Source organism: Muntiacus reevesi, chromosome 11 (assembly GCF_963930625.1).
Source record: "Muntiacus reevesi chromosome 11, mMunRee1.1, whole genome shotgun sequence".
NCBI classification, from domain to species: Eukaryota; Metazoa; Chordata; class Mammalia; order Artiodactyla; family Cervidae; genus Muntiacus; species Muntiacus reevesi.
Window position 1 is genome coordinate 31,893,809 of NC_089259.1, and position 17,881 is coordinate 31,911,689.

Consider the following 17,881-nt stretch of genomic DNA (forward strand, 5'->3'; position numbering starts at 1 on the left):
GTCGCACAGAGTCGGACACGACTGAAGCGACTTAGCAGCAGCAGCAGCAGTCTCTGCTCCATCATTTATCTCTTCCCCTTCTGCGAGTCTTTTCACACGGACGTTGGATTTTTAAACATTATACCACAGGTTCTTAAAACTCTATTCATATTTTTCCAGTTTCTTTCTGTCCTTCAGATTTAATCATGTTTGATTAAAAAAATTATACATTTGATTATAGATTATATCCACACAATGGAATATTATTCAGCAACAAAAAGGAATAAAGTAGTGTCTTCTACAGCATGGATGGCCCTAGGGAACACTGTGCTAAGTGGAAGAAGCTAGTCATGTTTATATGAAATGGCCAGAATAGGCAAATTATGTAGAAACAGACAGTAGATGAAGGGTCCCGAGTCCTTGGGGTGGTGGTGACGGTAAGTGACTGCCCATGTATATGGGGTTTCTCTTTGGGGTGGCAAAGATGTTCAGGTGCAGTAAAGACCCCAGGACTTCCCTGGGTCAGAAAGACACCCTGGAGAAGGAAATGGCAACAACCCACTCCAGGATTCTTGCCTGGGAAATCCTATGGACAGAGGAGCCTTGCGGGCTATAGTCCACGGGGTCGCTGAGAGTCTGACATGACTGGGCGACTGAGCACACACCCATGTGTTCTGACATTAGACTGTGATGTTGCCCAACTTTGTCCATACACTAAAAACCACTGAAACATACCCTTCATTCACTTTATGGTATGTACATTATACCTCAATAAAGCTCTTTTTAAAAAAATAGTATGAATTGCGTAATTAAAGTTAAAAACATTTAATTCACTCTACTTGGCCAGTTGCATTTTGGATCAGCTTTCCCTGTTCCATCTGTGAATTTTCCTCTACTCCTTGCATACACTGGATTAGCAGGCTGCTTGCAATTGCTTTAAACACTCCTAGGATCTGGTATATAATCCATTAGGTTGTCCTTAAACAACAGGGGCGAGCTTTCTTTCCTGAGTTCTAAAAATCTTGATCAAACTCACTCTACGACAAATGAGATTCCCAAGATGACAATCACAAGTTTCTTGCAAAGTAGATATTTGCTGACTCAGTGCCTGCTCAGAACTGGATTTTTCTTCCTAGCTCATTGACTTCTGTCATACTGGCTTTTCGAAATCCAGTTAGAACCTGTGATTTGCTGCCTGAGAGAAAAAGAAAAAAATAGTTTAGACTGTACTAGGACACATGTAGATACTACTTATTACATGCTTAGCTTTCATCTTACCTAAGTTAACTCGCATAGTCAACCTGGAACATCAGCAGTGCTGTTTTACTAAAGAGACACAAAGATGCTAAACCTGACCAAGGTCACACGCCTAGTAAGTGGTGGAGCAAATTCTACCCCAGCAGCGTGGTTCCAAAGTCCAGAGAGAGGTTGGCAGTGGGTCACCAAATTAACTAACCTTTTCCCACTGGACTAGTTACTTAATTCAGAGGTATTTATGAAATTCAATGAGATGGTAAGTATTGATACAACACCAAATCAAAACAACAGAGGACAGGGTTCCTGTTCTGGGACTACTCAATCTAAGGTGGGAGACAGAGAGACCCATCAAGGAAACCACGTAAGGAAGCCTGCCCCCTGAGACCCAAAGTCTACGCGGACTGCAGGTGTGTGTTCAGGGTGAGAAAAGATGGCACTGAAAGGCCAACATTTACTCCAGACCATGTGGGAGACCTGGGTTCAATCCCTGGGTTGGGAAGATCCCCTGGAGGAGGGAAAGGCTACCTACTCCAGTATTCTGGCCTGGAGAATTCCATGGACTATACAGAGTCGCAAAGAGTCGAATGTGACTTTCACTTTCACAGAAATGGCTGGTGCACAAGCAGAGTGGTGGAAGGGACATGGTGTCCTAGAAGGGCCGTGGTGTGCAAGGGTGCCCAAAGGGGGTGGGTGGGAGTAGAGGTCAGGCTGTGAAGCACTCCCATGTCTTCAGAACACTCCTTAGACCCCACATATGATTACGCTCCCTCGAGCCCAGAGACCTCTGTACTCACCTCACCTGCCGTGATCTAGTCTACTGCAGGTGTGTAACCCTACTGTAAAAATCACCACATGACCTTTAGTGTTATGGAGAGGATGAACATGAAAATCCTGTATCACAAGAAAATCCCCAGCTCCAGGACTTAACAGCTGTGCGACCTCATGGAAGCTGCTTAATTTAACCCTGTTCCTTCATCTAGACACGGAAGATTTCTGCTTTTGAGAGAAATAATGAGGCTAAACAAGGTCAAGTATATAAAGTTCTGAGTGCGCTGCCCATAAGAGACTACATACAAGCAAGACACGACCGTGAGTGAGATTCAGATTTGCACTCCCTGGTGCTCCCAGGACACTGGCCCGCATTAAGGAGTAATGTTACCCGAGTAACACCTTGTGGTGGTGCTCCAGAAGGCACCCTGCAGCCAGGCTCGTCCACAGTGAGAGGCTGCAGCAAGGCTCATAGAAGGTGATGCTGCCTGTCTGCTGATAAACCATTCCAACTCAAATTATGTCCCACACAGAAATATCCCCACTGCAAAATTTCTGGAGGCACCATTCAGATGCTCTTGCTGCAAAGACACTATTTGAGATTGCTGTTTAGTTGCTAAGTTGTATCTGACTCTTGCGACCCCCTGGACTGTAGCTCACCAGGCTCCTCTGTCTATGGGGATTCCCAGGCAAGAATACTGGAGCAGGTTGCCATTTTCTTCTCCAGCGGATCTTCTCGACCCCAGAGATCGGATCCACGTCTCCTGCACTGGCAGACAGATTCTCTATTACTGAGCCACCTGGGAAGCCCCTATTTGAGATTAGTAGTTCATTAACTTGGGCATACTGTATTATCACAAAAGAACAGTTAATCTGCATCTGTAATAATGTGAATGACCTTGTACTGACTGTAGGATGAAGACCCTCAGTGAGAAATAGAATTAAGAAGCTGTTAGGGGAAACCATCAGGGCACTCACACACACTGTAAAACCTTGCTGAAAGACAAGACCTAAAAAATGCACATACCAGGTGGTACATAGAAAGACACTGATTCTCCCCAGGTACAGACTTTATTTGCATAAACCTAATAAAAAAATCCCAGAAGTATTTTTCCTAAGAAAAAATTGAACTTGACGAAATAGATACATCCTAAAGGTCCTAGAGCAGTCACCCAACACAAGGTTCTACAGGGTCAGGGATCGCACCCAAGTGCCTCATGTAGACACAGCCCTCATATGACCACATGTCTTTATTGTCCTCACTTTGTGGGTGCCAAAGCTGAGGTCTAAAAAAGAAACTTGCCAGGGACCACACAGGTTCCAGGCAGGGATCTGAAGCCGAGCTCACCCCCAGAAAGTCAGCTAGAAGTTGTCTGTCTCCTAGGAAAAATGTTAGATTGTTACCTACAGACATCATTAAGAAAAAAACTCCCAAGTCATCTGGTATAAAATGGACACAGGATATTAATATGCAACTACATTAATATGCAAATGACTAGCATTTATGCTAAAAAGCTCCAGCTCACATGGACTTAAAAGACTGATGGTTATCTAGGGCTGCAGACAGGAAGCGGGCACTCACAGAGCAGGAGCATGTTTACATAGCATTTATGGAAGGCAGTCTGACATTAAAACATACATTCTGTATGCTTCTTTCAGCAATTCCTCTTCTAGAATCGATCCCAAAAAAGCATTAAACATGAGCACCAAATGTCATGTTTAAGGATATTCACTGCAGCTCTTCCTGTAAAAGTGAAATACTGGGAAGAACAGGGAGCGGCTACAGCGTATGACCCGGCGTCCATGCCATGGTCAGTCAGCAAAGAGTCAGTCTCCACGGACTGACGTGCAGAGATGTCACTGATTCGCCACTCAAGGAGAGACAGGCAAGTCACGGGATACACAGACCTTTAAGCCACTTGTTAGAAAAAAGGAAAAGGATAAAATGTGAGAAAATGAGAGAAAAAGAATGAACATCTGTACACAAGTTGAAAGGCATTTTTTAAAGGGTCTGTAAGGATACACACCAAACTACGAAGAGTGGACACTATGCGGAAGAGAGTCAGACTGGGGCCCAGGAGTTGAAGGCAACTTTCACTTTTCACTCAGTATTTTTCTTTATAATTTAAAATGTCTTTATAATTTTGCAAAGACAAAAGTGAGTGATGAAGTACTGGCTATCTTGTGCTCAGCCTTTTGTTTTTTTAAAAAAGCAAGATGTATAAACCAGTGAAAACAAAACACTAAAAACCAACCAGAGAATGAAAGAGGAAATAATGAGGAATAATAAGGAAATTATGTATTAAGAACGACTACTGACGCCTATAAAGATTCAAAGCAGCTGACAACAGTAAATTTTATTGTTTACATCATGACAGGTTCTAGACAGAGTGGGGACACAGTGAACACGGGGACGACACATTTAAACTCCTGTCACAAACAGATTCATTACAAAGTCCCAATGGTCAACATATTAAAATGTAAAATACAAAGAAAAAACCCAAGAAATATAAATATCCAGATTTTTTGCAGCACAATGCAATGTCCTTTTTTTTAAAAAAAAGTTTGCTATAATTGTGTATTTAATTAAACACGTGTTTTCCTACCCTTCCCCAAAACGTGGATCTGGGGACTGCAGTATTAGAGAAGTATGCAAAAAATAAAAACTTCAGTGCTCAGAAACAAAGCATTTTCCTTATTTTAATGCATCAAGGTGCAAAAACTTCAATTCCAAAAGCCAATCATTGATATATGCAGATAAATAAAACAGACTTGACAACACTTTTGTCAAACCCAACTAACATTATACTAAAATATATATATATGTATATATATTGTATGTAATACCTATTTTAGAAAAAAAGGTGCCTTGGTGAAAATGATTCTGAAAATATTCACTTGATGCACATTATGTACAAAACCTTCTATATAAAAAATTAAACTATTTTCAATGAAATTCCATGTTAAGCATCTCACCTGAAAACTGTACTTGAAAGATAAATAGGTCTACATAACGGTTTCTGTCTGAAATCATGGCTAAGGCAGTTCTCTTTCCAAGGGCTCTCTTTTTCACCCACTCTCTATCACTAATACTAATAATACACAGATGGAACCTGACATGTCTCTGTGTTATTACCTGGAGCTTTCTGTTCACTGTTAAAACAGGGGATAGTTTACTGCTGCTATAGAGAATACTTTTTTTCTTAAAATATACCATTTCTCTATTTCAAATTATGCACTTACTTAAGACATAAAAGAGGCTGATAAGCCATTCCATTTGGTGTCAATATCAATAGCCCTGTAAGAAAGAACTCTGTATTGGAATAGCTAGAGAAGTTTCCACTGAAGTAATAGTGCATCCTACACCTGCATAGAATCAATTTGGCTCCAAAGCTCTCTGCCCCCAGACACCAGTCTGGAGTTCAAAGGTGCTCCTGAAGGTTCATCTTGGATATAAGAATACATAGGGGAGTTAAGTTGTTGACAGATATGTCTGCTCAGTCTCACAGCAGCCTTCGACAGGAGGAGCTGCTGAGATTAAGGTGGAAACGAAAATAGGGAAGACTGGGGGCAATGTTGTTGAGTTGGCCAATATTTACACCAGTAACCATTTCACTAAGTCTTTAAGCAAGTAACTATAATGACCTGGTACCTTTAGCTCCTCATTCTACAAGCACTGAGGATTTGAAGCATAAAAGGTGAAAAATGGAACACCCTTAGAAAAGGGGAACAGTCTGAGGCAAAAGTTGTAGGTCTGTAAATATATATTTTATATGCACACACGGTTGTGTGTATTATCCTGTATATATTTTACATACATATTCACAAGATGCCCTGCAGTGTAGTTCAAAAGGCCTTTTGTCAAGGAACACACAGATTCTAGTATAGGTCCTAGAGTTCATAACATCCATATAAGAAACAAATGTGCATATATTCACATAATGTAAACCTTATCAACAAAAACATTGCTAAAACACTAGGTTTAGTAGTAGGTTTTACCAATCAGCGATGTAATATTTCTTACACTGAGAATCAAAATAACGAAAGATATACAACTAGGTTTCAAATTCACAAGAGAAAAGTTGTTTAGCATGGCAAACAAGAACAGAGTTCAAATTCCAGAAGTAAGGAAAAATATCAAAACTTTATAAATCTCCTGGGATGCAATTTATTTACTGCATCAACTTTAGAAAAATAGACCCAGAGAATGAATGATGCTGCTATGGGTTCTCTCAGCACATCATCCCATAGGTTTATCTTTTTCCTCTTTTGTTTCCAGCTGGAGGTTTCTTCAACTGAAGGAGTTGTCCTCCTGTCCCAAAGCCTGCAGAGGCAGGATTGGACACCCCAAATGTCAAACCTGCTGATGCCGTGATGCCAGGATTGCTGAAGTTAAACCCAGATGTACTTGAGCTGCCAAAGCCTTATATTTAGGGAAGAAAATATTCATATCAGAAGTTAAGGCACAAAAACAAATGTAAAAAATGGGGATAATTCTCTAGCTGAAAGAATATATAGCCCATGAAAACAGCAAATGTCTTAGGGCCCTAAATTTCTAACATGGAATTTTACAGAAAAATAATTTAGCTGACAACTAAGTGGCCCTATTATAGATACAAGTTGAGTGATCCAAGCCAAAAGAGAAACCTTACACAAGTAACTGAAATCAACAGAAAACTTCAAGTTGGCAGTCACTTTTGTGTTAATTAAATATGCCAAGGTGCCTTCCTCCTTAGCCATCCATATACACTTTATCAAAATGTAGAGGAGAGACTTTCCCAGCCTTTGGACCCACCCTCACAACTCTAAGTCCTCTAAGAAAGCCTCAAACCACAACTTTCAGGACAAAGAATACATGGGAGAGCAGTACCAATTGTTACTATTTTATAAGAGCCTTCACATAGTTAAGATCAAATACTGCCTAGCTAATTAATGTTAGCATATCATATTTAAATTATAATCTTGATATCACTGAATTCTATTATCTTACTTCCTAGGAACTACTGAATTTAAACTCTACTTAAATGGAATTTCCTTAAAATTTCCTCAATTAAAAAGCTAATCCACATTAAATTGTTGTTATTTTAGGCATGCTATTAATCCCTAAGCATTGCACAATAAAATATGTCTTTACTGGTAATTCCCTGGTGGTTCAGTGCTTGGGAATCTACCACACTTTTGCTACCAAGGGCCTGGGCTCAGCCCTGGTTGGGGAACTAAGATCCCACAAGCTGTGCTGCGAGACCACAAAAAGTAAATAAATTTAAAAAAGAAATAAAATATAACAAGTCATTATTTATAAATATAGAAAAAAATGCACAAGCAGATGGAATTCTCTACTAGAAGTGTCAAAAGATTATATCTATTTCAAAAGCAAAGCATCCAATTAATCATCATTTGTAGGACTGGTATTCTTAAAATCAGAGGGACTTGCAACTAAAGAATTTATAACTTATGTAACTGTATCTCTTCAGGAGAAAAATTATTCTCCTGAATGAATAATGATAAAAACTGGGTTAAAACTCACAATGGGTTTATTTTTGTAATAATGAAAGAAAAACTGTTCAAGCATAAAACTAGTCTTAGGGTTCAAAATAATCTCTACATAGTCAACAGCATTTGTAATTATTTATTATATCAAACTTAAGTTGTTAGAAAGGTTCTACTAAGCTGACCTTCAGCGTATGAGAGAGAAAGCTATACGAATATTAGGCTTGTAGGCTTCATCCAGGGGTAGAAACTGAATCAGGGATCTTTTCTTGATATTGGAAGTAACAACACTTATACTTTTAAAATAATGCACCTAATGGCCTGAAATTCAGGCTAAAACACACAAACCTGCACTAAGACTTCCTGAGGGTTTATTTGTTGTTCCAAATCCAAATGTGGAGGCCCCTGTGGTGCTGCATCCAAAACCAGAGCTAGTTCCAAAGCCTAGTGGGGGTGATAGAGAGACACACGGAGGTAAACACAGGTGAAAGGATACTGACAAGCCACACCCAGTAATAAACAGTGTTGACAACCACGGCCCTACTGAGATCTGCTATTTACCCCTTTGTCTAAGACTTCTGGAAGAACTAGATCAATTCTCAAATAAAACATTTACATCTATTTAGACTAAGCTTACAACTCCTCAGTAATTTTTAAAGAACAAAGCCATAAAAAAATAAGAATAGTACTTTCTCTCCCAAACAGACTAGAAATTTCAGTGACCATTTAAGTATGACTTTCCTCAAACACATATACATATATCTATAGGGGTTATTTCATTTTGAAAAGAAAAAAGACTAAATTCATAAATAAGCACATGCACAATAATTTAAACACAATGTACCGCATAGTAATTTTATTCTCCTTTTTACAAAAACACTTTCACTTAAGTTTACCACTGTAAAAGTGCATGACCACACGAGAGTCAGTCACTAATTCTACGCAGAAGAGCAGGCTCTTGCAACAGTACCAGAAACTGGGAGTAGGGGCAGCATGGTTTCACTCTTAATAACACTAGTCACAATTTAAATAAAGAACATGTGTTCATCATAGAGTTCTAGAGCACAGTCTGCTAAGTACTTGAAGACTTGTTTCAAGTGCTCAAAAAATGAAATTCAAAATCATCTTTGCCTACTTTGCAATAGTTTATCTAAATTATTGAGTTTGATAGTATTATTGCCTGTAACTCTATGAAATATGGTGACAAATTGGAATATAGACCACAGGAATTATGCTGTCTGCCATTAATTCTAATAATTCCTAACACAGTCTAATATATTACATAACCATATAGCTAATAAGCTTCACCTCTTATGATGATATATTCTAATGGCAATAAGGGACTCTTACTCATTACATGACAATGCACCTGTCAAAATACAATCAACCTACAATTATCCACACCAGAGAATTGGGAATGCATTTGTACTTCAGCATACTTTGCAGAAGGCTTACCTTGCTAATTAGTTATGTTATAAAAACTATTGAAATCAACTTAATTGCTTATGTACAGAAGTATACATAAAGGCAAATAGGCCAAAAGTGCTTAGAAATGGACAGAAGTTGGGCTGTTCAATTTATGATACAATTATTTCCCCATTTAAAGCACTGCATTTTCAGAAAAGAAAGATGATTAGGAGAATATCTGTCCAGAAGTAGCCTGAACTCCAACTAACTTTTTAAAGCTAATTTAATAAAAAAAGCAATTTCCAAATTCATATTTTAGCATATTGCTTTGAAAATATGAACACCCTTACCATTTGATTTTAATACTTTTATATTTACTGTTCAGAGATGAAATGATTTTTAAAATTCTAGATTTAATAATTTTAAAAAGCACTGATATGTTTAGAGAATCCTTTTTTTTTTTCTGGCCAGATAGAATCTTAACTTCCCAAAGAGCAGATCCTCTTAGAGGTTTTTACAGGCTAATAGCAATTCGAATGTATCATAGTGCAATGCAATACGAGAAAAGTTAAAGTGTACCTCCAAGGTTTGAAGAACCTAGGCCACTTGACTGCAAGCCAGTGCCAATACCTGAGCCGAATGGCGCTCCAAAACTAACTCCCAGAGATGGCTGTGGCCCTGGTATAAAAAAAAAAAAAAAATGGGGGGGAAAAAAAAACAAATTTGCCTTACTCTTTCAAGATTAAAGTTTCTTTATGAAATTAATTTTAAAATGAACAGTCATTATTTTTAACAAATTCTATTTGCTAAAACTTAGTTTTCAGGATATCTCCCCAGCCTAATTTATCTGTCCCAGCGGATTTACCTATTCAAAAATAAATTTAAAAAAAATTAACTTGTTCACACTTAAGACAAAAGAGGCTTACCATACGAAAAGAGTGTTAGTTTAACCTACTAAATAATTTGAAATCTTTAATGTATTGTAAATTATAGTTCTTTTAGTTTCACTTCTAGAATGATTTTAGATCTCCCCAGTTGCTTTCTGTTAAAATTAGTTGCTGTAATCAGTAAAGGTTTTTACTTTTTTCTTTTTAAAATAAGCTCCTTACTGTTAGAGTCAAGTCCCAATTGATCAAAGGAGACTGACACTAACATGCAAAACCATCATGTTACTTCATAAGTGTAAGTACCAAAAACTAGGCATGATTTCTTACAGAAAATATAAATGATATAAATAAATAGATAAAAAAACAAGACAATGTTTTATTTTATTAAATTTATTGTTCATTTTAAAGCAAATCAATTACACAGTAACATGACAATTCCAACTTGTTCACAAAAAGTGATAACTGAGTTCTACTGTTAGGCTCTGCTACATCACACCACTTATCACCTGATTAAATAAGATAGAGAATGAACATTTACAAAGGCACTGCTGTGTACCTTGACAGATTCAATACATTCAAGATTTCAATTCAGAAGTTTCTTCTCAACATTTTGGAAAACGTACTCAGATGCAAAACGATTAAGTCATCCTTTTCCCATTTGTTAAAGATTTTGGCTGAGTTTGTTTGGCAAGAATAGCATCAAACTTACTAGCCTCTCTTTTTTAACTACTTTGTTTTAAAACTAAGCAGAATACAAAAATCTAAAAATCTCTCATTTGATAATTTATGAAAATTATTTGATAAATTTCATAGTACAATCTTCAGTCTTGTCTTTTTCAAGCACAGTGATCAGTGCATCTCAAAGTTGAGGGAACTGCCAAAGTAACATACAGACTGATATTTAGACTTCTTAAAGAAATCAAAGCCTTCAAGTTGTTCAGTGAAGAATGAGGTTTCTTTATTCAAAAAGGTAGTGTAAAATTATAAAACATTAAAGAAAGAAGAAAAAAAAGAAACTAAGAAACTACATTTTGCTACACTGGGACAGAAACTGGACTTTCCAAATAGCTTCTACCCAGAAAATAAAGAAAGACCAACAGTAGCCAGAGTTCTTATACTACTATTAAAAAATAAATTAGAAAAGATTTAAATTTTTCCATCCAGTTTGAGATCAACTTGAGAATAAAATGCCTGCCTAGCAGTTCTTTTGTAAAATGTTACTATATGAAAAAGAAACTAAGCATATTACCTTCTTATTTCTAACAGAAGTATTATGTAGAAAACACATGTCCAGTTTCTTTAACATTGAGAGACTTAAGTGTCACGTGTTCATAGGAGGCACTGCTGGTGGAAGACCCTAGAGCATAATGTACACCACAGCCCTCAGCCCTACAAGTCCCAAGAGTTACTCACATAACATGCTTTTCGTTGTGTGCGGGTCTGCTTTTAAGAGCAACTCTAATCATTAATATTCAGGATATAGGTAATCAAGAACTCTAAGAATGACAAGACTTTCCATTGCACAACAGGTACATGATATTTTGAGTTTTGTACCTTCACACAAATTCTGAAGGCAACATCATTTATAAAACTAGTAGGCAAATGTATAACATTTTTTAATAGTAAAAACTCATGATAAATATCTCCCATGCCAAAGTATTAGCAATATTACACTCTGGCCACCATATAAATTAGTTTCACTATTAGAAAGCAGAATCTACATCCTTCAGGCAAAGATTACGTAAACAATTCAAGAAATCTGTCTCAAAATCTGAATAGTCATTAGTCATTCAATGAGAGGCTCTTAGTTCCATAAATAATACCCAGTTAGTAGTAACATATCCCAGTGATTGCCCAAAGTGAAACCTTCATGTAGAGTAACATTTTACAAAAGTTACTGTATATTATATTCACACATAACAAAATCATGTTAGCACTTTAATTCATATTTTTCAGAATAAATTCTACTTTCTTAAAAGTAAAACTGAATTCACAGGAAAAGGACTAAAGTGCTAAATTTTTCTTTTATAATTTTCAATGATCATTCAAAATACCTAATGTAATTAGGATGGTTATTCCTAAATCACATTTTTTAAAGTAATAATTTCTCTTAAAAAACAAGAAATGCTTTTTCCCCAATTTGAAAAATTTTGCTCACTGATTTTGTGGGGAATGTTCCTTTGGTTATTACATACAACAAAATGGTAAAACCACAAGAAACTCAAATGAAGAAGTTTCCTATTTAGCAATACACCTTAAATGTCCAAACCTACACTAAAAGCTACAAAGCAGGAATTCCTAACAAAATGTCTCAGCTCTCCTTAAAAACAGCAGTTAAGTCACATGAGAAAAGTCTTTTTATGTAAACATCAAGAACTTTTAAAAGCGTCAAAACACAACAGCAAAACTTAATCCCAGTTCATTAGCTTAAAACAATCTATCCTAAGTAAAAATTACACTGAAAAGCCTAATGTCGATGTTTTAAGCTTTTTAAGAGGCTTCAGAAGCACGGTGGACAGCGTGCTCCAGATATGCCAGCACGTTATCTATCCACATACGAAGTTAATTTCATACATAAATAGCCTGCGGAGTTTGTCATCAATTCTCTTCAGCTTTCAGAAGCAATAACCAGAAATCACACAGGCCTTAGGTCTTTATTTTTTTTTTCATTAAAAGACATTGAAGGAGGATCATGAAGTCACTGACGTCCATACTTCCACCTCCAAGAAAGACTACACAGAATGCCCCTTCAGAAGGTAGCAGCCTAAGAAGCGGTCTGCTTTTTTTACATTAATAAAGTCAAGAACCTATATGCAAACAGAAGCAAAGCCCCCTGACAACTCAAACCTTGCACAGACCAACAGGGTTGATTAAAAACAGCATACAAGCCTCACCCAGCTTCATCTAGATGGTCTTTAGATTCTGTTACTGGCACTTAAAGATGTCACCAGTCACAGGACATAAGGAACAAGAGATGAGTACAAAGCACGATGAGATAAAGAGGGCGTTTCTAATGGGCTGCATGCATCTAACAGCTGCTCAGGCTCACTCCAGTGGTGGGTGACATGACTCAAGCGGCAGACCCTGACTGACTCAGAGAGGCATGAAAGGATGCGGCATGGAGCATGGAGACCCTCAGAGAAACAAAAGGGAACCAAGAAGACAGCACACAAGCATCACTACCGTTCAGCTTCTCAGTTCAAAAATCCAAACAATGCAAAATGAACACACTGTAAGACTGTTTAGTTAATAAATTACAATTCCTGCCACCTGATCAGAAAGCCCTAGATGGGCCTCACAAATGCAGGGAAGGTACAAGGCAGTCAGTGTCCCCGAAGCCTGGCAAAGATCTAAAAGAACCCAAGCACATGAGCAAAGGGTGCTTCAGGATGGTTCCTCTAAATTAAGCTAATATTTTCCACCACTACAGAGAGCACAGACCACATCTCTACTGTTTACCTTGCTATCCCTGGAGTCTGGCACAGAGGAGGCACTCAAAGAATGAACAAGTATCTTCCTAAGCCCAAAACGCATGCAGGGAAACCTACAAACTTCTCAAGACTGCCTACGTAAGAAAGTGTATAAAACAAAAATCCAACAAGTGACTTTACCTCAATTTTAGCGTACACCACAGAACATAATACCCTTATAGCATAACAGCTTAGATAACTGACTTTTCTTCGGTTTTACTGATTAGAATAGAAATCTCTTACGTTTAAAGAATACCTAACCAAGTACTGCTTCCTCTGGTCTATTTTAGAATTAATATTTGCTCTGAAAAGTAAACTAGTACTACAGTTAGTTTGATGAGCTGGTTAAATAAATCAGAACTGAAGGCACCAGTGCAGGGCTGATTCGATTTCTACCCACCCCACAACGACCTGCTGGGAACCAGCGCCACAGTGCCTTTTTCCCTCTGTAATAGAAGGATGCAGTCCTACACCCAAGCCAGCTAGAGGACTACCACACAGTGCCTGTGTGGGCCACTGTCCACGTGGGTCCAGCCATGGCATGTGGGGGACTTGGCATAAAGCCATTATCAGTCATTCACTGATGGTTAAGTCAACTCTGCCATCTCCAAGTGTGAAGAACAATTTTTTAAATTGCCAACAGTAAAACCCAGAGAATGCTTCTCCTGTAGAGGCAGCCTGAATGTAATCTAGACATGCACATTTTTTTACTTTTGCACACGATAACCTACTACTGGACTCTATGGAACTCTCAGAAAGACACATGCTATAGAGTAACTCATAAGCACTATTCAAAAATGTATGAATGAAAAAAAAAAAGTATGAATGTGTAAAAAAAACAGTATCCATCAAAACTGTATTTCTCTATGTCACACTTCAAGCCTGACAAAACGGGGACTGCAGAAATAAAAAGACAATAATCTCTGAAAGACCCAGGGCCAAACTAAACATGCAGAATTGGACCACAGACATGTCTCTCTCATAGGAAGTGAAATTAAACCAAGGACTACAATTATCTGCTCTCCAGTAGCTCCCCAGTTATTTCATCTGCTCCTCCCAGCACATACCTCACGCACAATCCAGAGCAATTCAAAACATCTTTTTCCTGCTCTTGCCACTGTTCTGTTCATTTTAAAAGGTATGAACAATTCCAGCATGTACTTTCTTCTAAATTTGGTTAAGAAGGCCTGTTCTGTTTCCAGTCATTATACAAACCTACTGCTCTCAACACACTTTCAGTCAAAAAAGACATACTTCATCCTGAGTGTGGGCATTCTGTAACCACTGCATGCGAGAACATACCGCCTGTCAGCATCACAGAGAGAAGAATGCAACCTCTGGCTACTTTACCTCTGACTTTAAAACAATATACGATACAGTCACAAATTTAGAATTTGTTCTTAAATGTAATTCAGTAGTGAAACACCATGTTCTAAAGGGCATTTATAGCAACACAGCAAATAACATGAAGTAAATTCACAATATTCAGTATCTAATTGATGTATAATTAATTATTGCTAAGACTACCCTGTGTTTTTATCAGGTATATGTTTATAATTGTGTCCATCACAATTTTTAGACTGTACTGGAACAGTTACTCAGAAATTTCTTCAGTGCTAACACAAAAGGAAGACTCATAAAAATGCACATCAGTGTTCTGCACTTTAACAGTAAGAAGCTATAACTTGAATGCATTCAGACCTGTAGCAGGCTGCTGCTGCTGTGTAAGAGTTGCAGCCATGGCAACGGCTGCTGCGTTTGGCATGTTGCTGAAGGGGGTGGGTCCAGTAGTGACTCGGGGTGCGTTCTGCCACTTCTTGGCTTCTGCTCGCCTGGCTTCAAACACATCCACAGCATCTCCCAAGAACATTTTCCTGTAGCCAAGGTACTGTTCTTTAAGCACCTACAGGAATGAAAAATAGAACATGTTAATCACGTCTTGTGTTGACTTTGACACTATGAGGGTGAATATAACCATGCAATAAGTTAGCAAAGACAGATCAAAAACACTGCCAGCATCATATACTTCATCTAACTTGCCAATCACAGTGCTGGCACTGCACACACATGGTGTGGGAAGTGGTGAATTTGAGAGTTCTACCACACCTTTGTATAGTGTCTTCCTGCTTTTAGCCATATGTTTTTACAATCAACTGCCTGCATATTCTGGCTTCCTGAGCCCTCTTTAAAATAAGTTAGAGAGCTTGCAGACAAGCAAAGTAATATGGAAAATTCCATTTTAAATATTCTAATTTTTCATGACAATTTCCCCTTTAATAGCCAAACTTTGGATAACTCAGATATAAAGAGCTTAAAAAAAAAGCCTACTAAATGCATATATATTTATTATATATACATTAAAAAAATATATGTTAAATATCTTTTAAAAGGTGCAGGTGACACATATTAAAATGTCACCAAAGCAAAGAGAGCTTGGAGGGTATACTTTGTCAATACTGTTTGATTATTTTACAGTGAGAATAACATGGTGAAAGTGAAAGTTGCTCAGTCGTGTCTGACTCTACCCAACCCCATGCACTATACAGTCTATGCAATCCTCCAGGCCAAAATACTGGAGTGGGTAGCCTTTCCCTTGTTCAGGGGATCGTCCCAGGTCTCACGCACTGCAGGCAGATTCTTTATCAGCTGAGCCACAAGGGAAGCCCAAAAATACTGGAGTGGGGAAAGCCTATCCCTTCTCCAGCAGATCTTCCTGACCCATGTGTCGAACCGGGGTCTCCTTCATTGCAGGCAGATTCTTTACTAACTGAGCTATCAGGGAAGCCCAAGAAAAAATTACCAAGTTCATAAGATGTGTAGGATTACCCAACACAACATCTTCCTTAATTAAGGCTATGAATAGGAATGATTCTGTTTCACCCTGGAATTATTAAATACTTTCCTTAAGAGTTTGCTTAAATAAATCAACTTTATACTACTTTTTACATATTTGAAAACCTTCATAATAAGGAAGATAAATATCTGCACAACATAGACCTTTTTTTTCCATTTTTTATTTGATGTTTCCAAATATAAAAAAAGTCAAGATTCTTACACCAATTATCTCAAATGAGGCCATGCAAAGTGTATACAACAATCATTTCCCCTTCAGTTCTGTGTGATCGACAGAAAATTGAATGGCATATGCCTGGTTGAAAAATCTCACCAGTTTACCAAAAAAAAAAAAAAAAAAAAAACAACACCACCACCCCACCAACAACCCAGCAACAAACATGCAAGCCAGTTGCTACTTTATGTCTACAAGTTACTTCATAAACTTTTTTAATTAGGAGGCACACTGAACTGAAAATTTTAGCTGCCCAAATTTATCCTGCTACCCCACAGAAAGCACAGGTGACAGTCTCAACACTCTGTAAACTTCGGAGAGTTGAGATAGTAGACACCATTTGTTATCCACAGTATGTTCAGCTCTTGAGTCTGCCAAAGTCGACTTTTTCTCTTAACAGAAATAAATCTCCTTAGGGCCTTTCCCCTAGGAAATTTTGCTAGGCTGGGTTCCAAAAGAATAGTGAAGTATGAAATTTAAAGTGTGACAACTGAAGTATTTTGATGCATTAAACAAATTTTTCCTAGTTGCACAGACTAAAGACAGGTGGTTTGCTAAACAGCACTGAAGAAAATCCTGACCCAGTGGTACTACTTAGTCCAAATACACATAGACTTCAAAGTGCCAAGACAGAACCACCTTCAGCACTTTAGAAAACTAAACACTTATTACAAAGTTTCAAGAGAATTTAATAAAAATTCCTCCTTTAAAATTAAGTTATAAAAAAAATGAAGTTATTTTAAAGATTTGGTTTAAAATTTTTAATCAATCAAAGCAAAAGGTCTGAACTATGCTATCACTTCAAAAATAGTATGATTTAAGTGGTTAACATTAAAAAAGTCTATTACCATGCATCAGAATAAAAACGAAAACTCTGGTAATCTCCATGAAATTCTAATCTATACAGTTAAGAATTTATCTAGATTCAAGTTTGGATGCTTTGAATTTTAAAGGTTTTCTCTGACCATATATAAATCCAAGAAAGACCAATTACATTTGCTTGATTGGTAAAGTATACCTATATTTATATCACCCAAGCAATTTTTAAAAATGAACATATTACACAAGGCTCAAAATATTCAGTGACAATTTTTTTATTTTTATTATTTGATAAATACAGTTTCCTGTGTTTAGAAGGGACAAGTGTTAGCAAGTTTTTTTTATAATGAAGGGTCCAATAAACACTTAAAACACACATAAAATTCAAGCAGTGGGAAATGCTTCTGCTACTAAGAATGTTTACCTTCTATAGTGCTGTAAGAGATGGAAAAACCAAAATGTCTTAACAAAAGACAATGGGTTAAACAAACTGCACATACATGCAACAAAATCCTGCTTGACTACTAAAACGATGGCAGACAAGTACATGTATGAATGTGGAAAGTCATTTACAATATGCTGATGAAAAAGTTAACGCACTTCACAGAACACTTGCCCGGTTGTGTCTGGGCATATTTTTCAGAGTTGGTCTTTTTAACTTACAAGTAATCTGAGCTATTTCTATGATGAGCATGGACACTTTTGTCCTGCAAATGAACAAATACTTCACTTGGTAC

At 37.4% G+C, this 17,881-nt stretch overlaps 1 protein-coding gene across 1 annotated transcript in view; it reads right to left on the minus strand.

Moving 5' to 3' along the window:
• Positions 1–4,329: 4,329 nt before the first annotated feature.
• NUP58 (nucleoporin 58) overlaps positions 4,330–17,881 on the minus strand; it is a 30,686-nt gene continuing 17,134 nt past the window's right edge. Inside the window, exons 12-15 of the mRNA XM_065901629.1 lie at positions 14,960–15,161; positions 9,481–9,579; positions 7,843–7,938; positions 4,330–6,427 (exon numbers count right to left, since the gene is read on the minus strand). Of these exons, the coding sequence (XP_065757701.1) occupies positions 6,258–6,427; positions 7,843–7,938; positions 9,481–9,579; positions 14,960–15,161 (567 nt within the window). The 3' untranslated portion in view covers positions 4,330–6,257. The remainder of the gene's footprint in view (positions 6,428–7,842; positions 7,939–9,480; positions 9,580–14,959; positions 15,162–17,881) is intronic.